The 26,225-nt window shown below is 38.2% G+C and overlaps 2 protein-coding genes across 8 annotated transcripts in view; both read right to left on the reverse strand.

Annotated features, from left to right (window-relative positions):
- The window catches only part of LOC121890607 (filamin-C-like), a 75,344-nt gene extending 72,109 nt beyond the window's left edge, over positions 1 to 3,235 (reverse strand). For all 6 annotated transcript variants that reach the window (XM_042403038.1, XM_042403037.1, XM_042403041.1 and 3 more), the window contains exon 1: positions 2,445 to 3,235. In XM_042403038.1, coding sequence (XP_042258972.1) covers positions 2,445 to 2,820 — 376 coding nt within the window. In that variant the 5' untranslated portion in view covers positions 2,821 to 3,235. The remainder of the gene's footprint in view (positions 1 to 2,444) is intronic.
- Positions 3,236 to 12,949: 9,714 nt separating this feature from the next.
- On the reverse strand, positions 12,950 to 25,233 carry LOC121890624 (coiled-coil domain-containing protein 136-like). Of its 2 annotated transcripts, none has more exons than XM_042403084.1 (8): positions 25,130 to 25,233; positions 24,924 to 24,998; positions 23,544 to 23,843; positions 21,824 to 21,938; positions 20,541 to 20,769; positions 18,620 to 18,754; positions 16,550 to 16,664; positions 12,950 to 14,516 (listed from the first exon to the last, which is right to left on the reverse strand). In XM_042403084.1, exons 1-7 carry the CDS (start codon positions 25,206 to 25,208, stop codon positions 16,560 to 16,562), a joined length of 1,038 nt encoding a protein of 345 aa, XP_042259018.1. In that variant the 5' UTR covers positions 25,209 to 25,233; the 3' UTR covers positions 12,950 to 14,516; positions 16,550 to 16,559. The 2 variants fall into 2 exon arrangements, with proteins under 2 accessions (XP_042259018.1, XP_042259017.1); XM_042403083.1 differs by having other exon boundaries at positions 12,950 to 14,519.
- Between the last annotated feature and the right edge of the window lie 992 nt (positions 25,234 to 26,225).

A 26,225-nucleotide genomic window follows, 5' to 3' on the forward strand; every position in this document is an offset into this window, starting at 1 on the left:
CTGTGCAGCATCTCTGCTGGTTACCTGGCAACCTCGCCGTGACGACGAGACTTTAGGAAGCTGCACACACACTCTGCAGGAAACTGTTCAAAAACTCTGCTGCCAGACAACACACTGTGTCTAAATTAAACAAACAAGATGATCAAAAAGATCAGTGAGCTTTACAGGCTTATTTTGTTGCCTTTGGACAGAACCTGGTTAACTTTGACCTCTAAAAACCCCTAAATAACCTCCAACCTCATCAAGACCTCTGAAACCTCTTGTAGCATCTGTAAAAGACGAGATCACCATCAATCTGAACACCAGAGTCTCTGACAATAAGAGGATTTCCCAAAATGTTGAACTATTCCTTTAAGTCCAGCGTCATTTGGGTAAGTTTTACCAACTTTCTCTTCATTCATGTTTGTATTTGTTTGCAGTTGTTGAACCGTCCCTGAAACTTTAGAAACTGGAGCAGGCAAAAGAAAACAGTCACCAGTTTAACGTCTGTCCTAAATCACAACTCAAGGTTTATTAAAGTGCTGGTAACCATAGCAACAGTACTGATGCTTCACATTAAGGTACCACTGAACTCACTTAAAGGATTTGGCATCGTTGGTTTGGATCCAAATATGAGATTTGTTGACAAGAAGAAAAACACCAGAATGATCCTTTAAAGACTCCTGGAACTTCTTCAAGAGCTCTGAAACCTCCACAGACACATTTGTACCTTCTTCACTGACTTTTACAACTTCCTCAGGAACCTCTAAAACGTCATTAAGAACTCCTGGAATCTCTTCAGGGCCTCTATAACCTCCTCAAGGATCTCCACAACTTCACAAGACCCTCTTTACCATCTTCAAGCACTCCTGGAACTTCTTCAAGACCTCCAAAACCTCCACAGGGACATTTGCAAGCTCTTAAAGGCTCTCAACAATTTCCTCGATGACAAGCAGCTAAGCTTGACTGAACGCTAACGCTAATGGGACAGAGAACTTCTGGTGATTTCTTATAAAAATAAAAGCTGTTTTATTTCTGATGAAAAGCTTAAAAATACTGAATTTCAACCGCAGTGTACTTCCTGCGTCATGTCCTGCCTCCTGCACCCCTCAGCTGAACCAAACAGAGTATTTCCAGTAGGTGAGACCTACTGGATGTATTATAAGAACTGGATACCAAACCAAAAATGGCGCCCATTCAGTCCAGTAAGAACTGCTCAGCTGGCGCCAAAAAAGGTTTCCAGCTTCCGCGTTGTGCAGCCTGCTGAATATGTACACAGTACTGTTTCTGGCTCCGCCCACAGACTTTACATTGTGATGATGTCACATATTTTTAAATCGGCTCTTCTCGGCTCAAGGGAAGTTTCACAAATATAAAACCTCCACGGATCAAAAATTCATCACAGAAAGAGTCATAATTAACGTTGTTTGCTGTCAACAGTTTCACAGACGTCTCTTTGACGACGGGATTTCTTGCTGTAATACTGAGAGTGACCACTGGGAGAAACTGGCTGCAAGGCTGAGCGGCGGCGGCGTATCGGCTCGTATTATACATCCACGGTGAGAACACGGCTGACATCTCCTGCTGTGTGCTACATGTGTGAAAGAGTAAATATCCAGACCTGATTCTGTGAAAACAGCTTTATAGAATTGACCCCGATTTAAGGATAACTAATGAATAATTAATGAATTATAGTTTATTTAAACTATTTTAAGTGATAAAACTAAAACAGCATTAAAGCCATTTCTTAACATTCACATTAGCTGAGAAGATAAGACACTTCAGGTATAAAGTTTCCTCTTTTTTTAATGCTATGTAGTAAATTAAGGTAATAAATGTACTTTTGATGGACTTTAAGAGGACAATAATAATACAGCGTGATATATTAATATATTTTAATAGGTTTTCAGCATGGATTAAAGTTTTTTAAGGTTTAAAAACCATATTTTCTCTTTTGCAGTATCAAGGGGCTTCTTGAAATATAAAAACCCTTAAAAATATAATCAGCTAGCTTGAGAACCATCTCTAGATTTGTACCTTTAAATGGCATTAATAAGGTAATCTATGTAATATATCTTCATAAAATCTTAATATAACACCTTCACTGCATTGAAGGGTAAATGAAAGATATTTTAAGGTTAAATAAGAGAAAATAGTTTTATGTGTTCCAGCTGATGTGATGATTGTGAGCAAGAAACACACAGTCACACAACCTGAGGACCAATCAGCAGCTGTTCAGAGATGCTGTTAACACCTGGAGCTCAGACTCACCTGAACAACCTCAGTCAGAAAGATTCAACATGAACAAACACTGAGACTGTTTGTTATTATTCATGATGTTTTCCAAAGTGAAAGTCTGTCACTCAGCTCACACACCCTCTAACATTCACTCACTCTGACTTCTGTGTCTCTGCGCTGCGTAAAAGTTTGCGTAAAAACTCTCCAAACGTGCGTCACGGACTCACCGATGGAAACCAGCTTGATGTGTTCTCTCTCCAGGAACTCCAGAGCCACGGACACGTTCTCCAGCTTCATCTGTCTGAAGTTGGGTCTGGAGTGATACTTCCTGTACATCTTCTTCTGGCTCAGCACCTCCAGGAGCCCGATCAGCTTCAGCCCGTCGCTCAGGTCCTTCTGCAGGTCGTTGATCCGCTTGTTGAGGCACTTGAGGTGCTCGTTGCACCACCTGGTGAAGGTGTTCTGCTGGATCTTCTTCCACGGAGCGTCCTCGGCCAGGTCCTTCTCGGTGGCCGGCATCTCCTCCTCCTCCTCGCAGATGTCGGTGTTCTGGTAAAACTGCGGCGGCAGCTGCGGCTCCAAGTAGCTGCTGTTGCTCATCATGGTGCCCCCCTTTTATAGCACAAAGCGGAGTGGGAGAGAAGAAAAGGCAGAAAAAAAAGGAAAAGAAGGAGAAACGGCGGAGCGGAGGGGCAGTGCCAAGCCTGCTGGGAGTGACACACTTCACTGAAGTTAGAAAGCAGATCAGTTAATCCGCTCCTGGGTGAGTCATGAGCTCCTGTGGGGATCAAATATGAAGAAAAGCAGCAGAAGAAGACAGAAAAGTAGAATAAGGAGTGTTTTGTTCCTCCGGACAGACGTCTGGGTCTTTGGTCCGGGTAATGACGCGCAGGCGGCGGCGCGGAGAGAGCAGGACTGCGGGTGGAGGAGAAGTGAAGCTGAGGTTTAAAAAGCTCGGCGTCACTCTGCTGGACTTCCAGGAATGCCCCCTCCATGACCATATACACCCGCAGCCCGGGCATCCTCTAATACGACGGAGATATGGAGGCCGCAGCTCATTGGAGGCGGCGGATCAGGGGGGCGGGTTCAGTCCGGACCCCCCACCCAGCCCCCCCCCCCTTCCCCTCTCAGGACCCGCGGGGCTCCGCTGCTCAGTGACACCTCCGGATATTTTTAGAGTCTCCAAACTGGGGAGAGACACCGGGGGCCCGTGAGTAAAGAAGCATAAAACATGTCGTCATCAGTGGCCGGCCAATTAGAGGGAGCCAGGAATTCTGTCATCATGAGAGTAAAACAGCAGCTCTGATCTGTAATTATAGAAACAACTAAATAAAGTTCATCATCATGTTCATCATCACAGGGTTTAAATACAGTGTGTGAAGTTTTCATGCACGCGGAGCGTCCTCGCGGGTTTACAAGACACTGAAAGTATATTTCATTTCATTACAAAATTACAGATTATTTCACAGCTCGCTCTTAAACTAAATATTCTGACTTCTCTCCCAAATTTAGCAAATAAAATCTGCTACCAAAAGGTTTCCGTCCTGAAGCACAACTCAAGGTTTTAATAATCATCCAGCTCAAATATTTGACTAAAAAGTACATCCCTCACATCCTCATAGACAGGACAGTAAAACAAAACATGAACCTCATTCTCACTCACAGTCTGTCCTCCACATATGATAATATAACCACAATCTGATCATCAGCTTTAACTCCTCAGCCAGACGCCAAACTGTCCAGTAATATGTTCATTAACCTGAACACAGGTGCTCCATACGGAGACTTAATGACATAATAAAACTTCCCAGTGACACCAGAATCTAACTGCCTTTAAGTTTCCTGTTAATCCAAACAAACAAATGTAGACCTTCTGTCCTCACCTGCACTGAATCCCTTCATAAATTGCGTCTTCAGTGTGAAACAGTGGATGAACAATCATTTTCTTAAATTAAATAAAGACAAAAGACTTTTAGCAACTTTTAGTTTGACTCCAGAACAAATCAGAAATAAAGAACCTGTTATTCTTCATTCTGAACGAGTTTAATTCACACATTAACATGTTATGAAGTTGAACTTTTATCACCTATGAAATATAATATAATATTGTAGAGTTAGACGCTGTCTAACACTGGAAGATGCTTTTGTATTTTCTCGTCTGGATTATTATAATTCACTTTATTCAGGATTATCTAAAAAAAACAAAACACTGATAGTCTGCAGCTCGTACAGAAGAAAAGATCACATTACTCCAGTTTTAGCATCGTTCCACCGGCTGCTTGTCGCTCAGGATGGATATTAAAATGCTTCTACTGGTTTAAAAGGCTCTTAATGGTTCAGCACCTTCATACGTTCCCCTTTAGCTCGTACAGACTTGCTAAATGTTCCAAAAATGAACTATAAAAAGTCTGATGAAGCAGCCTTCTGTTTTTATGCACCACAAACTAGACGAGCAACTTCTGTTAATAGTTTTAAGAAACAGCTGAACATCTATATTTATGATCTTGCTTTTAATTAATATTTTTTAACATCACTGTTTTTATTTGATACTTCTTTTATACTTTTTATACCCATCTTGTGTTTTTTTATTTATAAAATGGCCTCATCGTGTCTTCTGTCTTTGATTTTATTTTCTCCTGTAAAGCACTTTGAGCTGCGTTTTATGTATGTGATGTGATGTACAAATAAAGTTTATTATCATTATTATTATTATTCGTTCTTGCACATATAATGGAAGTGACTGCATATATATAATCAATACATGCTCATTCACAAACTGTCCTCTGAAGGTGGTCGACAAGTCTGCAGGTTAATTTATACTCACAGCTAATAAGAGGATCATTTTATGAAGATTTAATAACAGGTTTAATATTAAAAGGCTCTTGTGCCACTTCAACACTTCATTGGAGATTTCGTCCGTTCAGCATTTATCTGTTTTTTTTTTTACCTCTTCTATAAAAAAAGATTTGCACTCAAAAACATCAGCATTCATTTCAGTTTCCATGACCTCCTCTGAACTAGTTTCCTACAATTAAATAATTGTTGCAACCAGAAAACAAATCTGCAAATTCCTTTTCCCATTTTTATAATACAACCCTTAAATCTACTTAAGTTACATTCACTAGTTTTACCTTCATGAGTATTTCTCTAAACTTTCTGGGACCCCCAATTTATTAATTTCACTCCAGAACTGTTGGGAATTATGAGTTTGAAGGTGATCAATATGCACTGAAAGACCTCTATTAAAACTATGTTTCACAGTGTGTAACCTCATCAGCCCTTCCCTCATTTTTTTCCCTACTATTCTTAAAGTCTGCTAATCTCGATTCCAGTAGAATTTGTAAGTTTTTCTAAAACCTTTATGGCTATTATTTTTCCCCTTAACACATTTATTCAATGCTGACTGGGCTCCAAGTTCCACCTTGACTACACCTGGTCCTGGTCCTCTAGGCCTCATCCGCTCCACATTAACGATCTCCAGCTAGGATCACGATGTAACCCCTCAAATAGTAAAGAATTCACTCTCTCCGAAGGGATTTCTCCTTCAACAAACAGGCCCACAATAATGACACATCAGACTTTGCTCCATCCATCCCGTCTATTCTAGCAGAAAGCTGTCGAATATCTAAATCAAGGTTATCTTGAATTTACCTTACTGTCCATCTCAGCTTAGTCGCTCAAGATGTTCAACTTTACATAAACCTCATTAATCTGTGATTTAAGTGTCGTAAACTCATCATGGTGCGACCCGAGTTCTGCCAAGATAACATTCATGTCACTGTTTTCAGTTTTCTCCTTTTACTGCGCGGAGCGGTCTCCTCCATCAGTCACATCGTATACAAACGTCAGACTGATTTTAGCACAGAATTATTCAGTATTAACTTGATATGTTTACTTTTTCCAACAAGCTTGTGAACAACTTTCTTTCACACGCTGCAACTGTGCAGTAAAGTCAGTTTAAAGAGAGGTTAGCTGTTCTGAGAGGGATTCAAAATAACAATAATAATATTTCACTTCTAACGTTCGTCCCGAAAGATGATTTACATTTTTTATATCTTCTGTGCATAAAACAATAACTTGCTTCGTAGATTTGTATCAAATATTTTATCTATACAAATTGACAATGTAACATTACACAGCATAGCATAACATAACGTAGCCTAGCTTAGCTTAATGTAACGTAACATAGAAATGAAACAAAACAATGTAACATAAAGTAATCCAATGCAAGGTAAAGTTACTAATATAACATAACATGAAGTAACATAACATAATGTAGCCTAAGGTAGCGTAACATAAAAAGCCATGATGAATGTAGTGTAATGTAGCATAAAGTAACGTTAAGTTACATAACTTAACATGGCCACGTGTTATGTAACTTTATTTAACACACAAGAGTTAACACACAATGTGAAGTCGTGTAACCTAACATAACAAAGTGTAGTGTAACAATAGCGTAGTGTCCCCTTTCAACAACCTAATCTGTCATAACGTAACAGCATAATATAACGTAGAGTAAGGTAGCATAATGCAATGCAGCTTAACACAACAATTATTAAACACAAATCACCATTATCATAAAATCTGCCCATAATTTGCACCTGTACTGTATAAGATTTATTGACAATATACAGGACAGGTGTAAATTATTAATCCATTTTTAAATCAAACTTTATGAACAAAAACACATAGTAAACATACACTTGAAGTAGGACAAACTACTTTTTATTAGTCAGCTCATTTACAAAATGTACAGGCCCATTTAATAAAATCATCACAAAAAAAAGTTATCATGATGCAAAGACATCAGTTATACAGTTTAATGTTCAGTCCTTTAAAGAAGAGATACAGAAACACAGAAACAGGAAGTGAATAATCAAACAGAAGCAGAACATCAAACAGCAGCCAGACGACATCATGCCAGTTTTCTGTGACTCAAAGTTTGGACGTCGAACTAAAAGCTAAGTTCAGACCTGACAGTTAATAACACAGAGTCCAACAGTCAAAACACAAAAACACAAAACAACACAGAACGTTACAGAATCCAGCGCAACAATAGCCCAATCTGAAGATTTAAAAACGGTCGGACATTTTGTGAAATCCTCTTGTTCTTCCCCAGAGTCTGATATCAGTTTCTGTGTGTCCAGTACAAAGAGAGGACTGTTTAGCCTAGTTTAGCACAAACACTGGAGGCAGGGGATATTGCTAGCGGTCAACAAACATAACTGCTGCTAAAACCCCAAATGTCTCCTTTTCACATTTCTGTTTCTGTTCAGTAAACAACATTCAACATGTCTCTCACTTTGGATCAAACTAGGCTAACAGTCGTTTTGCTAAGTTAGGCTAAACATCTAGCGTAACACTGCTTAGCTTTAACCGACTACCATAACATAAGATATAAAGATATGCTGTCAAATATTATGCCTGATGTGGCTTCACTAGCAGTGTCCTAAACTAAACATGTCCCAGTTTAACACCAGTTAGCAACAAAAAATAAAACATATACATTAAGTGTTTTAGCTACCATATCAAAATCTGGCTACAAATGATAGCATAATGTCGTATATGCTAACTGTCTGTTGCTACCATTGCATGAGTTTAAGTACAAGTACATATACTAGATCTAACTGATGAAAAAACATCAGATATAAGTGTTTGTAGCTACCACAACCTAAACGAACTAACACTATAAATGCCTAACGTAACATTGATTATGTTAGCTGTACACCAACTAGCCACAACAACAAAATACAACATGTAAATCAGACAGTTATTGGATGTTGGATGGAGCTAGGCTAGCAGTTTCCCCCTGCTTCCAGTCTTTGTGCTAAGCTAAGCTAAACATGTCCTGGACATATTTAACACAATAAAACACCTGATTCATGTGAGGATTTCACATATTACGTGACAGTTTTTAACTTTTTGCTACAAAAATATTAATAAAACAGTCTGTTGAGTAAAATAACTAGTGGAAGAATTGGATTACAGCGCTCATGCTACCACTGTCATACAGTGTCTACTCATCTATTTTCATGCAAATTCACTACTTCTGTAAATCTAACATGCAACACTGAGCTGTACACAGTAGCTAACATTCACCAAAACACAGCTAAGGACAGACTGATGGAGGTTTCCAATATCAGTATCAATTATTCAGAATTTGACTCTCCAATAACAAAAAAAATCACTTTCTGTTTGAGTTTATTTTTATTCGGTACATCATGAAGAGAGAATTAGCTACAAAGAAAATCAAGGATCAAATAAAATAACTACTTTGGTTTCAAAGACTAGCAGATATTTGTGGTTTGACGAACGTTATGGGAATGTTTTTTGTTATTAGGAGAACGATTCATAGTTTTTCTAATATATCTACTCTGTTCCTGCGTTGTAAAAATATGTGGCTCCTTGAACATTATCAGAATTACAAACCCGCGACGTAACTGTAATGTCTACATGTGGTGCCAGTTTGGTCGCCTCTCACAGACACTGAAAGTAAATAAATAATCAAAAACTGACCAATATTTACGAATGAGTTGCATCGCTGGTTTGTCATCTGTTAACTGCGTTATTTATGTATGAGAGTTACGTAGAAACCTTGGGAACGTCCGTGAAGTTAATGAACCGAACAGGAACATTCCTGGAATATTCTCTGAAGGGTTCAGGAAAATATTAAAAGACATTAACCTGAGGGGAACGTTACATATTCGCTGGGACTTTCCTTGTTAATGTTTAAAAAATTGATAGGAATGATATCATATGTGATAGAAATACAAAACATTCCCTTAAAGACTGTAAGAATGTTTACACAAAAACAAAATGCTACCGAATAATTATCCTTCTTTTACACATAAATATGCATTTTGGGATATTTTTGAGAAAAAATCACAGATACTGATTCATCATCAGCTGGTAGATATCAATAAACCAATAATCAGTCTATCCCCACTCTCTTAATACTGCTACATTATTTTGCAAACATTTGACAGAAGTTCTTCACAGCAGTTTAATCAGCTGTATGAAATAAACTCCTATAAAATGAGCACCAACTAGGATTCAAACTGGAACTATTTGATGTACAATACAGTACAAATCAGACCACATATTAATTAAAAAACATACATAAGTACAGATTTTGTACAGAGTAACATTAGCATGCAGCTTTCAGGAAGATTGTTTGTTTTTAATGATAAACTGTAAGAAAAACAAAACATAACTGACTGATTATTGATAATTCAGTCAACATCCAGACTTTCTGCCAAAACTCATTCCTCAGTTTTTGAACTGACATTCACATTTTACAAAATTTCACAAGATGACACTGTGGTGTTCAGTGTCAAAGGAAGTAATTCAATACACAAATAAAATACAAAAAAACACATTTTGACACGTTATCATCACATCAAGACACACAGTATAGAGACAAAACAGTAAAGACAACAGCAAACTGGAGTGTCAATTTTACAGAAGCCCAGACGTACAACGAAAACAACAACAAAAACAAAAATGATTAAATATTCGAAAAGACATAAATGAAATAGTAACAGTAAGTTAAAGTTGGGTTATAACTTGACAAAAGAATGAGATGCTAAGTACATTTTTTCATTTACGAAGTCAAAAATGAGATACAGTAATTCAAAATACAACATGGAAAGTCAAAATTATGACTTTTCAAGTCAAAATTATGATATAAAATAAGATTTACTCAAATTTTGGGATAGTACATCAGTCAATATTTTGCCCATCTCATAAATTTCAACTTAACAAGTGAGGATATTGACTGAATACCTTAAAAGTTCCAGTAAGTAGATCCAATTTTTTTACTTTTTATCGTATAACTTTTACTCAGTATCTCAAAATTATCACTTAATAATAATATATCTACTTTAAAAGTCAGAAGTCTGACTTGAGCATTTTTTCTATTTTTATCTTACCTAATTTCTATCCATCTTTTCTGGCAGGAAAGGGCTTCCATACATTTTGATATAGTAAGTAAAGATCTTGACTTATCTCAAAAGTTTGACTTAGAAAATCAGAATCTTACAGTTTTGACTTAACACCTGTTTTTTTTTTTTATGTTTGTTTTTTTAAAAATAATTTTAACTTTTCATCTGATTTGTTTTATTTTCCTGGTGGGTGTTGGTTTCCATACACACAAAGAAAATCCCCCAACGAAACACAAAGTACAGCTTCAGCCAATTACTTCTCTACCAAAACACCGAACACGGTGTGACATTATTTACAGAAGTTATTTGACTGTTTGTCTTTCAATGATAATCTGATTAAAGTAGCCACATGTTTAAATGTCATGCAAAACCATACAAATCTCTTAATGACAAACAGTATATACCATTAATTATTTAGAACAATACAGGACCTGCTACATCCCAATTACAGTCCTGCTATTAACCACAATATATATCACTTAATCATAAAATACTAAATAATGACCTAATTTATTTAATTCCTACAGTTTGTTACAGTTGTTGTCATGTTAATACCTCTTCATTTGTAGACAGTTCAGTCTTTTCTCATTCAGTACAGTGTTTCAGATATTTTGTCCATGCTGATTGTGTTATTTATCTAAATTCTAAAACAGTGTCATATCGCCGACTCTTGTACATAAACTGGAATGTCTTATTTTGAAGCTACGCGTTATTTGGTAAAGGTCACAAACATAATCACAAATCAAGACAAACACAAACAGTTTTTGTCCTGATTCCAAACTAAACAGGATCACAGTCATTTGAACGTCTGATTATCTATTATCTGAACATTTATGATTATTTGGTCACCGTTTAAATGTAAACATAAATCTACCAACATCCATTTAAAGATGGAAACTCGTTTATGTGCAAAAAAAAGAGGACGGGGGAATTTTATCACCCTGAATAAAAAGTTACCTATAAAACTCTAAAATATGAAAAAAATAAGAAAATGTGTCGTTCTGACTTGTCACAGTAAATAAAGATCTGAGACGTCTTTTCTGCTGTTGTGGTTTGGGGATTAGATATAATTAGCACTGTGTCTTCACACTATTTATTTATATTTATCTGTTTTAGGATTAGATTAGATGATTGGTCCATTAAATGGTTGTATAAATATTTTTCAGGTAAAACTTAATCAGTAATTTGTGGCGGCAAATCAAGGAACTGTTAGTAAAGGTGTCCCACAAGGCTCTATTCTTGGTCCTTTTCTATTCTCTATTTAAAAAATAACGCCACTGCACAGTTTTGTACATAGATCCCTCTTGACACTACTTGACAGATTTTAATTAATGATTATTTAGTCAACATCCAAATTGATATCAAAACTAATTTCTTACTTTTTGAACTGGTATTCATTTTTTTTTTTTTTTTTTACAAAATTTCACTACTTGTGCTACTGTTACACAACATTTTAGCTTAGTTCGAGTCTTTAAAGCAACTGACTTGAAAATGTGAAGGGAAATTTATCGTCACATAATCTCACTTTAGGTTTTGTACTGGTGTCCCACAAGGCTCTATTCTTGGTCCTCTTCTACTATTTTCATAGATTAAATCTCTATTACAGCATTTCTTTCTTGTGCACAGATGTCAGTGAGACAACCTGTTTAAATAAGAGGAATTAACTAACTTTTGAATTAACTGACTACTGACTAGCCCTACAGATACAAGTCCTGTTCTCACTGTAAAAGCTGGTGACATTCAGAAAGACCAATTTGAGTAGTTTAACTGTAAATAAATTACCAGGAAATAATTTAATACTATTAATAGTTATATTAAATCATTTAATAAACCTGCTGGAAATGAAGGTCACATGATTTTCCTGCAGAATATCTTTGTATTTAATTTAATTAGTGAGGACCAAGGCAAATATTTTATTACCCTCCTTTCTCTAGAATATTAATCCTTTCCAAATTGGGCTAAAAACAATTTTAATTTTCAATTTTTTGTATTTTGTTCAAGTCTTTCTATGTGCTCATTTTTCAATTCTAGATAAATAATAATAACATTTACGTTTTTAGTAATGACAGCTGTGACATCACTTTCCCTAATAAACTGCTCTCTCTGCTTTCCCCAAAAAACAAGAACAAACAAGAAAAAACATCCCACTGTGCAAAAATATCCTTCTGAAATTTAAAGGAACTCAATCTGAGCTTAAAACTGGCACAGTGAAATCAGTCGACACAAATAATCTCTCCTTGGAAACGATTAATCTCCAACAAATATCTAATAAAAAGTGCTTTTTAACTTCTGTAGATGTCTCACTGTAAATATACAAATACAGACATTTTAAATTGATCTATAAAGGGTTAGTATGTAAAATAAAGCTGATTGAACTCATTTTTTTCTTTAATCTGCTTTTTTTCATGCTACAAAATGAACCTGTTGAATAAACCGTAGTTGTAATTTTTTGGACAAACACATGATAAGATGAGCAGTAAGCAGGACTAAAGCAGCGTTATAATGTATTAAAAACACTAAACAAATACATTTGATCTGCTACCGTTTTCTCCGTCATCAGTGTAATTCAGCAAGTGCAAAATATTCTTTTAATCCAGGACGGAAAAATAAGGCAAAGAGCTTTAGAGCTGAAACTATTTGTCGATCAACAAAAACATATTGATTGATAGTCACTAATAAAGTAAAAATCCCAAACATTTGCTGTTTTTAAACTATAAAAAATATGAATAATAAATACATAATAAAATAATACAATGAGATACATCATAATAATAAAATAAAGTATTCCCTATTATTTCTGATATTTTTATAAATGAATCAGTTTTGGGTTTTTGGTCGGACTAAGTGAGCAGTTTGAACATTGTTATGCTTCCTTATTTTGACGTCTTACAGACCAAACAATTAATCATTTCATTGATAAATAATAAAGAATAAAACTAACTTTTAGTTGCAGCTCTAAAGAATTCATGTTTTGTCAATAAACTCATCTGGTGATTCTCAAACAGCTGCCGTCATGAGCCAGAATTATGTTGCAGGTTTTCATTCATAAACACAAACTGTCACAGATCAGTATATTGATTACTTCTTCATTGACTGACAAAGAGGCAGCGTCTGAATCAAAGCTGCATAAATATATTTCAATATTTCTGATATTTGACACTGAATGAAATGTCTCAGTGTGAAGTGAAACAGCCGCTAATACTGCCGATCCACTCAGTTTTGCTCACAAGCTAACACAAGCTAACTGTATGCTAACACGCCAAAGAACCAGATGTTTTTCTCAGGAGTTGGTGGAGACCAAAACAGAGCAAAGAGGAGAGTGAATATCGGACTTACATTCATCAGGAGGACACAAACACAACATTAATGAAGAACTAGCTAGTTTGTTTTGGAGTCAACTTTCCACCATCTAGTGGTGAAAAATCACTTGACACAGCTTTAATTCTAAGGCTGCAGCATTAACTCTTTATTTTTTAGGCATCCAAGTTCCTAGACTTTGCTACACAAACTATTACTACTACATAAACTATTATATTCATTAAATAAATATTCACTATTATACTGCTCTATGGCCACATCATTATTTTTATTTTGAATTGTTATTACTTTTTATTATCTTTGAATATTAAACTGGTAAATTTTTGATGTAATGAATATCACAAAAAAAACTGGTGAAAATCTGATCATAAAAGTACAAATTTCAATGTAAAGATTCTGTACTTTCAGCATTTTATGTTTTTAACAACTTGTTTTTAACATCAGCAGCTCTTTTTGTGTTTTATCTCTTTGTTTTCTATCCGTGGTATCAGTCTGTGTCCCGTGCTCGCTACTGCAGGACCTTGTTTACTGGAAACTACAACACAACAACTCTGACGTGTTTGTGAATATAAAATCCAGGTGAAAAGAGTTTTAAATGATTATATGATGATATTTGGATCATGACGGTGGATGTTTGAAAACCACAGAGCCGATCAATAAATCGTCTGTTATACTGAAAAATGACGACCTGCAGGAAGAGTTACGAGTCTTTATGGACGACTTTGTTAATTAACGATCTTATTGCTTTTCCCTCCAGCACTCACTGACGTCTGTGGCGTTCAGGTCCAAACGTTTTTGGCGGTGCCGTCCGGCTACACGGAGCGATGCGACAAGCAGACATCAGGACAGCAATATGTATGAGGGCAGCGCTGGATGGGTGACGGCAATCCCACAATCCCAGAGTTCCCAGGGTCACCGTGAGGGTCACTTCCTGTCTGTGTAGAGTCCTCAGGCCCGGGTGAAGCTGGGCACGACCAGAACTACAATGGCTGCCACGGCAACCGCCGCCACCGCCAGGTTCCAGCCTTCAGTGTCACTCTGCTGAGAAAGAGGCAAAAACATGTCAGGAGAGCGGGAAAAGGAAAATAAACATGAATGAACAGGAAAAGGTCAGACCAAAATGCTGATGTCATACGGTGGCGTCGACGGGGAAAACAGCTTTTTGAAAAGGATGCATACTTATCAAGAATAAAAAGCAAAAATAAATATGTGAAAAAACAGAAATTGCATATTATAATATATTATATACATCATTTATTATTTACCCGTTTCCCGGGAAGAATACCTGCAGGAACCCGGGGTTATGACGTGTGTGTTTTCTATGTCAAAATACAAAACTGTCACATAATAATTTTGACATAGAAAGTCAGAATTGGAAGTTAATATTTTGATAATTGACATCGTACATCAAACATGATATAATATCTCATAAATATGACTCAGTAAGTCAAAATAATGAAGTCATGATTATACTTGGCTGTTTTTTTATTAAAAATTACTGACATTATTATTTCAATTTTTCTTTCCATAACTTACCTTCTTGTCAAGGAATGTTAATACTGATGATTGTGTTTGTAAAATCTAAACTCAGTTGCTTTTTAAATTATACTTGGCTTAATAAGTCACATTTTTGAGATCCTTTTATCATTACAGATTCCATATGTATGTTTATTTATTTATTTTTTTGGCACAAATGAGCTTCCATACACCACTGTCACACTATAACTGAACAGAGTCGTGTGTGTGTGTGTGTGAGATTTTAGCAGTGATGTCATGTTGAAGTAACCCTGTAAACAGATCCTTTTACTCCCCGAGCTTCAGTCATGACTGACCACATTCACACACTCACCACAAAAACACCGTGACCGAGTCACTCACACTCCTCTCTCCACCGCGCTGTCAGACCCCACAGCCCGAGACTAAATGTCTTTAACATGCTTCTCTCTCTGTAGAGCTGCACAGCTGCCAGGAGGCCACGATGCTGCGTTCAAACACATGAGTCACGAAACGTCTGCTGGAAGCTCGTAATTACAACCGTTCCTGTCAGAGCTGAGTGATACCACAGCCGGCTGCCAGGTGATCAAAATTCATTAATGAGGTCAAGTAAAGACACAGTGACAAAACTAATTAAAGGGATCATAATCTGCTTTTTGTGAAGTTATTTATATCCTGGTCTGATGTCAAATGTTAAACATGGTCAAAGTTCCAAAATGTATTTAGAAATGCTGCCTGCAAGTCAAAAATCAGAGCCGAGTCACTCACTAAGGTGGTTGCTAGGGTTGTTGCTAAGGTGTTTCTATGTGTTGTTGAAGTAGAAAAAGAAGTGAAATCCTGCTACTATAGTTTGTTTACGTAGCCTCCGGAGCCGGAGGAAGCTTCCTGAAGCTGACCAATCAGAACAGAGTGGGCTCATCAGGAGGCGGGCCTTAAAGAGACAGGCCTGTTTCAGACAGAGGCTGAACTGAGGGGCTGCATAAAGGACCAGTAGAAGATAAATAAGGAGTTTTTAACTGGAAATCATGTCAAGATATTCCAGTAGAGCCCCAGAATATAAATATAGAGCTGGAAATGTTTTAAAGTTTTAAGGTAAGTGAAAAAACAACAATAAAACAAGAAAAAAAACATCTGTGGAAACAAAAGATCCCAACATCCAGAATACAGGGATCCTGATTTACACAGGACTATTATCAGATGACTTTTAAGGCTTCAGTCTGCTTCAAACAAACTTTGAAACTCAATTTCCAAAAGCAGAATCACTCTGTCAAGCTTTCGTTCTTCACACAAACAAGCTTTGATACACACACAATACTTGTTAATAGATCAGTTCATTGTTGGTTTGGATCCAAACATGAAGAAGAAAAACTATAGAAAATCACCAGAATTATACTTTAATTGAAACATGGTCATTGCTTTGTGGTAGATTACAGACAGCAGATTCGGTGATACTCATCTTGTTCAAACACGGTAAAGTCAGAAACACACACATCTTGGATGTAACCCCATTGTTCAGCCACTCTCAGATGCTAAAAAAACGCAGAGTGTCTGGTAGAGAAAGAAGGGCATGGCCATACCTGGTCCCCTCTAGGATGCCAGTTCCTCCCACCAGCACCAAATCAAGGCCACTATAACAATCATTCCTATGAAGGGGATGGAGAGAACAGGGGGCTCGGACGGAGGAGTGCAGTTCTGGGGAGAAGACAAAAGGAAGGAGTGGAGGGAGTGTGGTGAGAGGAAATAAAACCATAAAATAATCAGAATAATAAAGTCAGAGGGTGTGAGGGAGACCGGCAAGCAAACAGATACAAAAAGAAAACAAAAAGGAAGTGATTGACAGGCAGGCATCAAAAATATCAGATTTACAGAGAATTTGATTGAGTCCGTTGAGTAAAATTCATGTGAAACAAAAGTGATCAGATAAAAAACATGACAATGAAGGGAAAAGGGAGGAAACAGAAAGAGCAAGCCATTAGAGAACGACTTCAAAGATGGTTAAAGACAAGAAGGGGAGCGTTTTTATCACCATCTTGTCATTTAAAGATCTCTGCCGACACGATGAAGTGCTGCCGTTACAAGGTTTAACCATGAGTTAAACTACAAATATGGAGTACGAGAATGTACGTGAATGATATGATGGAGAGGAGCAGAGGTGGGACCAAGTTGTTGTTTGACAAGTCCAAAGTCAGGTCTAACATCTGGTCTTGATTGTTGACATTTATATCTCAAGTCAAGTCTCAAAGACAGGCAACTCCCAAGTTAAGACTCTCAACTGTCAAGTGTAGGAACAAGTCCTGAAACTCAAATCACAAATCAAGTCCTAAATTAAGTCTCAAGTCTAGCGGATCAAATTTAGTTTCAAGTGTTGGCACTCAAGTCCCCTGCCAAGTAACTCCTAAGTCAAAATTGACATATCATAAGTCCAGGTCCAAGTGTTGACATTCAAGTCTTGAGTCAAGTTCAGTTTGATACTAACACTCCTCTGCTTTGGGCATGGGGAGATTAAACTTAAAGTCAAAGTTGAGTCCTTTTTAATGTTGAGCAGTTAAGTCAGTCATCGAATTCATGACTTGAGTCAGAATCAAGTCTTAGTTACTGTTTACGACTAAGACACGATTCCACACCTCTGGAGGGTAGTGAGACTGGGCGCCAAACAGAATCCAGATCTGTATGTTTGGATTCATTTGTCTTTGAAGAGATGTTCCACACACGGTACGTTTTCAGCCAATCAGATAGACCCTGACTGTCGGTACACGTCAGTATGTTTTCTAATTGTTTTCATGTGACAGGTGAATAAACCTCTGATGTTCAGACGCGTCCTGAAGGCTGTGAAGAGGAGGCGGTAAGTTGAGCAGAAGCAGAAACAGACAGATGACTGCTTTGACAAAAACAAACTGCCTGGTGGCAACAGACGTTGGCGAGAAGCTAGAAAACAAAACGCTCAGAAACCGGCTGCACAAGCCGAGCTGCAGCTGCTGCAAACCAGGAAGCAAAATGACCAATGAGGCATCCAGAGAGTGTTTTGGCTAAGCTGGTATCAACCCGCAAGCACACAGTACAGAAGGACAGACTGAATGGACAGAGCATGGATCTGAAGAAGACCGTCATTTGGGTTGTAGTGTGTGTTAGGAGACATGTTTTCATGTGTACATTGCTTCTTACCTTTGGGTTTTAGTTCTTTCACACCAACATTGTAGCTTACCCTTCATCTTCACAGGAGGGTCGGACCGCATTAACGTTCCTCCTCTTCAAAAGTTTTAACTCGAAGCTGTCTTTCTTTCTCAGGTCTCTCACTGCTACCTTGATGCTAACTGGTACTAATGAACCAATTTGACTAAGAAAGCCATCGTGACATTTTAACATATTCAAAGTTTTAACCAATAAATTGATTAAGGGCTTTTTCAGACTTGCAACTTTTAGTCTGGATGAATTAGACTTTGGTTCATTTGGGCAGGTCTGAACACAGTAATTGTACGCAGGTGAGGATGAAAACAACTGTACTGAGACCCTTTGCAGGAGGTGGTCTTGGTCCCAAACGGACTCTTGAGTGATTTGTTTGTGGTGGGAACATGATCCGTTCTCAATCCGACCCGACTATTAGGCGTACTCTGCGAGATTGAGCAAAACCAAGACTTTTGCACTCTCACCTGTGACTTCCTGCCCACCAGTTTCTGCAGCTCGGCCTTGCAGCGCTGCAGCTCCTGCTCAAGTGCTGCTCGCTCCCGCTGGCTGCTGTCGTACAACTGCTGCAAGTCCGCCAACTCTCCCTTCAGACCGTCGCACTGACAGGAAGAAAGACAAGAACATTACAGCAATATTTCACGCAGGCAACACTGCAGACGGCCCAAATAAATTTTGGGGGTTAATTACATCATTATATATCCACCGTTGCTTCTATGTGTTGTACAGTTTTGATCTTTCTTCTGTTTAGGTGAGGGTTCAGTCAAGAAAGTTGCATATTTTGTGTTGAGTTTTGGCAGTCAAGTACTAAGTGTAGGTTCAAGTTTCAAATCAAGTCTCAGACAAGCAAGTTATGACTCTTAAAGTCTCTTGTCAATTTGCAAGTCAAGTCCCAAGTCAAGAAAGTTAAGTCTTACATCTAGTTTGAAGGGTTGACATGACAAATACGAAATCAAGTCCCAAGTCACAACGAGCAAGTCTCAAGTCATGTCTCAGACAAGCAAGTCGCACGTCTAGTCTCAAGTGTTTACACTCAAGTACTAAGTTGAGTCTCATCACATCACATGTCAGCTCCCAAGTGTAGAAAGTAAAATTCCAAGTCAAGTCTAGCCTCAAGCTTAGACGAGTCCCATGTCAAATTTTATGTCCCAAGTCAAGTAAGTAAAGTCTCAATTCATATCTCACGTCATTTCATTGTTTGGTCTTCATACAACCCCCATGGAGCCTCCTGTATGTTGAACACAGCTTTATATACAGTACTACAGATGGTCCAAAGTGATTTCAAACTGCTGTGTAGAGAAAAATAAACATTTTTGGGACTAATTATGTCATTTTCTATCCACTGTTGTTTCTATGTGTTGTATAACAAGAGTAAGTTTCCAGATACACCAGACAGTAAAGAAAATCATTCTCACGGCCTCAGCTTGGTTACATAGTTGTAACTGTGGCTGGCGAGCACTATGATCTGCAAGGCGAGGGTCATGTGACCGACAGGGCTACCCTAGCTAATCTGCTAGCATGTTGACTGTCGGTTGACCATTTTGCCTGTATGCACGAGGGCGAGGCCTAGCTCCACACACACACACACACACACACACACACACACACAGAGCTGACAGAACGAAACAGACTTTAGGTTTTACGAGACTCAAGTCGACTACGACTGCTCGCTGCCGTGAGTGCAACAAAACATGACAGTAAGAGACAGTACGAGCTTATCAACCAACTGTTAAATAAGCAGAACATCAGCGATGTGTCCACCATTTCCGTAGCTTCCTCTTCTAGTTGCTAAGTTTTCATAGAGTCCTGTGGGTGTGTAGCCCCCAGCACTGTTGTTGGCTGGGGGCTACACACCTGCTGCCCAAAGGTTGACGCCCAGAAATGTCGAAAACACAGCAGAATAATAAAAAAAATAAGAAAATACAGGCAGAAGGAAGAGTCTCTGCATATACAGAGACCAACACACAGTTCTAGTGGGTCATAAGTGATGATTGAGAGGGATTATTTCTGTAAGAGTCCACACATTGTCTTTAAAGAAAATCCTGCATAGTTTGCCTTTAACATCAACCGATTTTATAATTAAAATTTTAAAAAGTTTTTAATTTTAATTTCTCTATAAATAATGATAATTATTATTATATTATTATAAAATTTCCCACGTGTAGACATGCCAGTTTCCTAACAATCTGAAGCCTTACTTGTGACCCCTTGATGTTCATTTCAACTTCTACTTTATTATTATCCCAAAAAATAAATTCTTTTTAGCCTGAAAGGATTCAACATCAATCAGTCAAACGTCATTCTACAGCATATGTTAGAAAAACATATATTTGAGCTTTGTGTTGTGCTTCAGTTCAGTACACATCAGGGCGGATGTTGTCCTGTTACCTCTCTCTGAACCTTGTGGGCCGTCTCCTCAGCTTGTCTCAGTTGGACCTTCAGGACGTTGACTTCTTCTGAGCTGCCGACGTCCTCCTGGACTGACGAGGAGTCTACATCCTCCAGGTGTTCAGGATCAGACTGGGACAGAGTGATGTAAGCGTCGTTCTTCACCTGATCGTCCTGCACGCGCTTAGTGTTGCCCTCCGCTCTGACTGCCAGGTACACGTCATCACACCTGATGAAGATAGAAGAGAGTTTAAATGATTTATATTATGCACTGGTTTGTTCACACCACTTCTTTTGTTTTTACGGAGCCAACTGGGAGCTCAGTCTACTACTTCTGACATCCAAATGTGACTAATTTGCTTTTCAAGTAGAGAGCAACTCTGCTGACTGGTTTAGAGCTGCAACGATCAGTCGATTATTCGATTAGTCGATCAGCGGAAAATTAATCAACTATTTTAATAACTGAATAATCGTAAAATTGCAAAAATGCCAGAATTTGATGGTTCCAGCTTCTCAAATGTGAAGATTTGCTGTTTTTCCCTTTTCATATAGAACAGTTAATTGAATAGTTAACTGTCAGTCAAAACAAGCAATTTGAAGACCTCAACGTGGCATCTGACAAATTTTGACATTTCATAGTCTAAACAATTTATTATTAACCCAGAAAAGAGTCGGTAGATTAAGCTTTAGTCTTGTTGCAGCTACATATCTGTGCAAAACATGCAGGACACTTTTCTTCATGTCCATAGTATCTGATGGTATCTGATGGTTTCTGATGGTATCTGATGGTATCTGATGATATCTGATGGTTTCTGATGGTATCTGATGGTATCTGATGGTTTCTGATGGTATCTGATGGTATCTGATGATATCTGATGGTTTCTGATGGCTTTTCCAGTTCAGTTAAACTCATGTGACATCTTAGTGAATTCATTAGTATTTTTATTTTTTTATTTCTGTTCCAGATGTGATTACAAGACACACTAGTATTTATTAAACCTCAAATATATAATAAGACATCTTCCAAGAACACAAAACCAAAAGAAAGGACGGTTCCACCATTTAAAGGACCAGTGCGTAAGATTTAGTGGCATCTAGTGGTGAGGTTGCAGATTACAACCAAATGAATATATAATAAATTTCAATGTTAATAAAGTTATTTTCCTTTACTGTAGTTAAGATCTTCTCACAGATCAGAGTCTATCATCTCCAACAGGATGTGTAATGAGTATAAATGGACATTTTTCCAGCAGGTTTGATTGACAGCTGGTTGGACCACTCACGCGTCTCGTTGCTGCTGCAGTTTCTCCACTTTTCTGCTCAGTTCTTTGTTGTCATCGGTCAGCGACTGACGCTCATCAGTCAGAGAGATGAACTCCTCCTTCAGCTGAATCATCTCTGAACAAACACACAGTAACACAAAATATTAATGACACGAAATCAACACATTTACATTCATTTTACTTCTGTTTAACTTAGCCTCTTCCTTTTTTCCCCTTTAATTATTATTACTACTATTATTATTATTTATTTGGGGGGGTGGTGGTGAAAGATAATGTTTTACTTGAGTTGATGACAACTAAACTCATTACTGTAATTCACTAGTAAAAAGCTAATAAGTACTTTACAAGTATAAACATGTAGGAAAGCGATTGCTTTGCCGGCAGTGTCCCATCCACTGCTGGTATGTTTCACGCAACCACAGTGTGCTGGTTAAGCTAATGACACAAAGCTGTATGTAGCCTAACTGTTTGTCTGAGTTTGCCACATATCTTAACATTTGTTTGTAGCTGCTGGCTGAGAGAAACCAGCCCCTGAACTTTCAACCCCTGACAGGAACAGAAAAGTCTGATTTTTTTGTCTTATGTTGCTGTAAAGTCTGTTTCCTTTACTGTCACTCAAGTTTCATCCAAATGTACCTCAAATTTAACCGAATATCCAGAAAATGATCAAGGTCAAATGTAGTGAATCCTTGTTTCCATCCACTCCTGCTGTATGAATATTAGAAGATAAACAGCTGGCGGCAGTAAGTCGGTGCCATGAATATGAAATATTCAAAGGAATATTCAATACATATACAAAATAAATATGAAGGTATTAAACAGAACAAACATCTTGATGATTTATATTTTCTCTGAGTCTTGTTAGTAGTGGAGTTAAAGATCGTCCTGAGGGTGGCGCTAGAGATCTGGCCAGTAGCTAGTTTGTGACTTCAACATGAACCTGAACGCACCACAGAGTCAACTTCTCCAGTTTGGTTCAGATCACAGAGAACAGATGAGTTGTCTTAAATCATCAGATATTTATTTTGTTATTAACACGTCTGCTGCTCACACGAATCTCATTAAGACTCGCAGCTCCGGTTGTTTTCACTTTCGTTGGAGTAACAAGGTTCAGTCGGATTCTTTCTGCTTCTCAACTACTGATTTCAGTCATCAGAACCGTTTCCAGCTTCACTGTTTAGTCTCATTTTAACAAGGCTGTAAATTTAAATACTCGGTCGGCCTCGGGGAGTCCGACTCCTTCCTTTTTCCTGCTGTTGGTGAATAATGAGGAACAAAGACAGCTCTGCATCAAATATCATTTGTCATGTTTATTATACACTTTGAAACGGAGATTTACATCTTCTATGAACATTTAAAAGGTCAGCAGTCTAATCGAGGTCAGGACCCCGTACTGAACTATGTCTCGTATGAAATGTACTTTTGTAATGAAAAAGTTTATTATTTATCATTTTTTGTTTGTGTAAAGATTAAAATGAGATAAAACATGTAAATTATTGAGTTTTAGAGGCTAGCTGTTTCCCCTGTCTGCATGCTTTATGCTAAGCTAAGCTAATCAAGTCTGACTCCAGCTCTGTACTGAACATCCACCTGAACATTTCACTCTCAGAAAAAAGAGAACTTCCAAAAGATTAAATGTAAAATTATAAAAACTATAAGATACTGGCGTCTGAGCACATAATGCTAAATATAAAATGAATATAATAAATCTGTGAGTTACCGTGAGTGTGAGAGTCTGTGTTGTGGCTCTTCATGCTGATCTCGGCTCTCAGCGATGTCACCTCCAGCTCGTACTCCTGCGCTGTGGCGTGGAGGCGCTGCAGCTCCGCCCGCAGCCGACACAGCTCCTCCTGCAGGGAGGCGATGTCGTTCTCTCTCTCCGCCGCCGCCTCCTCAGCCGCCTGCTGCAGCACCAGCACCTCCTCCTGAGCCGAGCGGAGCTCCTCCTGCACCTCCTCCAGCTCGCTCTCCTTCTCCTCCTCCAGACTGTCCATCTCCTCCTGCACCGAACGCAGCTGAGCTGCAGGAGGACAGGAAGGAATCAACATTCAGAAATGTGTTTTTTAAGAGTAAATACAATTTAGAATCAATATTATTTTGTAAAGTGAGAACATTTTTAGAAACTGAGGATAATTTTGGAAAGTGAAGATGTTTCAGAAAGTACAGTCATTTTGGAAAGAGGACATTTCAACCGTCTTTATGTTGGACATCTTCAAAACGCAGTCTGATGGTTAGGATTTGGTTTTAAACAGACAACATGTAATTTCAGCCGCTAGGCGTCTCAATCAAAACAATAACAACAGACGGAGTGTGATGATGGTGTGAAGTAGCAAGGGATCATGGGAGTTGTTGTCTTCGTTGTTAAATAAGCAGCTTCAGCGGGATAGGATTACTCCAGTGTTCATCATTCAGGATGTTTTTACCCGCAGAGGTCTCCTCCTCTCCAGAACAAACGTACACGCAGATTAAAATCGTTAAAATACTAATTAAAGCTGTTTCACCTAAAAAAAATCAATATTTCTCCGATGATGTTTGGTGACCACCGGACTTCCTGGAGGGGCTGTTAGCCGAGCTGCTGCTAACGTTTGTCCAGTTTATTTCTCTGATAACTTAAGATCCAGACGTCCAATGACTAAAATCCTTCTTCCGGCTAAAAGATATAGTTAAAAACCACCTAAATTTATCATGAAAATGTGGCTTAAAACTGAATTAAAGTCCATTTATAACAGTTTGTGTGGAACAACCACAACGCCGATGTATTATCTTGTATGTGTGTAAGTTACTCTTTGGTAGACGCCATTGTAGCGGACAAACACAGCGCCGCCGTATGCATCTGGTGCGTGTTTACTCTTTGGTAGAGGAGGTATGACGCCATCGACAGGCGACCAAATGAAACGGTCCGTTACTTTGATTAAATTACAGATTTCTCTGAGTTTGAACATTGTTGGAAACATTTGGGATAATGTAAGTACACAACTCAACAACATATATAACATAGGTCTAGTTGTTTTTACACATTTTAATGTGGAATAATTACATATTAGAGCTTTAAGGCAAAGATTAGAATTAAGTTTAGTTTCAGGTTAGGTTCATTCTGTACCTTGCAGTCTCTGGATCTGTCTGGTGAAACTCTCGGCCTGGTGAGCGCTCGCCAGTCGCTCTTCTTCTAACAGACCTGAGAGCAGAGAGGAAGAAACAGACAAAATACAATAAAATACAATAAACTTTTTTAAATAACCTCTGACGTCTTCTGAGAGTTTGATATAAAAACACAGGCTTCGGGTATAGTGTGATGTATTTACTGACCTTGCAGCTCGAGGAAGCTCTCCTCGTGTCTCTGGGAAACCTCTCGAGTCTCCTCCAGCTCCAGCAGCAGCTGCAGCATCTGAGCTCTCAGCTCTTCCAGCTCCTCGTCTTCATCTTTCCCTCCTCCTCCTCCCCCTCGCTCTTCCTCCTTCCCCTTCTCCTCCTTCACCTCCTTCTCCTTCTCTTCCTCCTGCTGACCCTTCTCTCCGTTTCCCACCGTCTCCTCCTCCTTGTCGTTCTCCTCCATGGACTCTCTCTCTTTGGCCGTCAGAGTCTCTGCCAACATGATCGGCTTCTCCACCTTCAGCTCACAAAGGTCATCTGCAAAGAAACAACTCAGTTTTAGATGATTTACCATCTTTTTCTATGAAAATGTCTCACCAGCACAGAGATGATGATTCAACCACAATCCACTCATACACCTGCTGAAAAAATACAGTAAAAAACAGAGAATTCATAAATCCTAATGGCGTAATGGGATTTAGTTCCAAACATTTATGAATCCTGTATAAACAGTATTGTAGCAAAAATAATCCTAGAAGTTGTAGGAGACACAAATGCGAAAAAAATATTTTGGCAACCGTTGCTTTGGCAACAACCTCAAATCACTGATTTTTACAGAAACATGTTAACAGTATGCTAACATATTAGCATGAACTATGCTATCACTCAGAGTATATACCTAAGTGTAAGCACAAAGTTTTAAATATCTAACATAGCGTATTCTGTGACTGTGTGTGCCGCCTTATTAGCATGGACCACTGCCACTCAGCAGTTTGTTAAAGCTCTGACCTCTGTTAAAGAAGAATGTTAATATATTAGCATGGACTCTTCTACTTCCACTCAACATACAGTCCATACCAAACTGAAAAAGAGTACGGTTGTATACTAACGATGAAAACAGTGTCCACTAACGTGTTAGCATGGACCCTACTATCATTCAACAGTGTATATGCTTACGTGCTGCTACAAACTTTACAATTCTCTAAAACAGTGTAAGCTAACGAAATAAATCTCTCAACACAGTCTTAAGTGTTTGTGTTAGCATTGTGCATTTGTCAAATTTAGCTTATACCAACAAAAAATAACTGTGTGT

Source organism: Thunnus maccoyii, chromosome 23, assembly GCF_910596095.1.
Source record: "Thunnus maccoyii chromosome 23, fThuMac1.1, whole genome shotgun sequence".
Lineage (NCBI taxonomy): Eukaryota > Metazoa > Chordata > Actinopteri > Scombriformes > Scombridae > Thunnus > Thunnus maccoyii.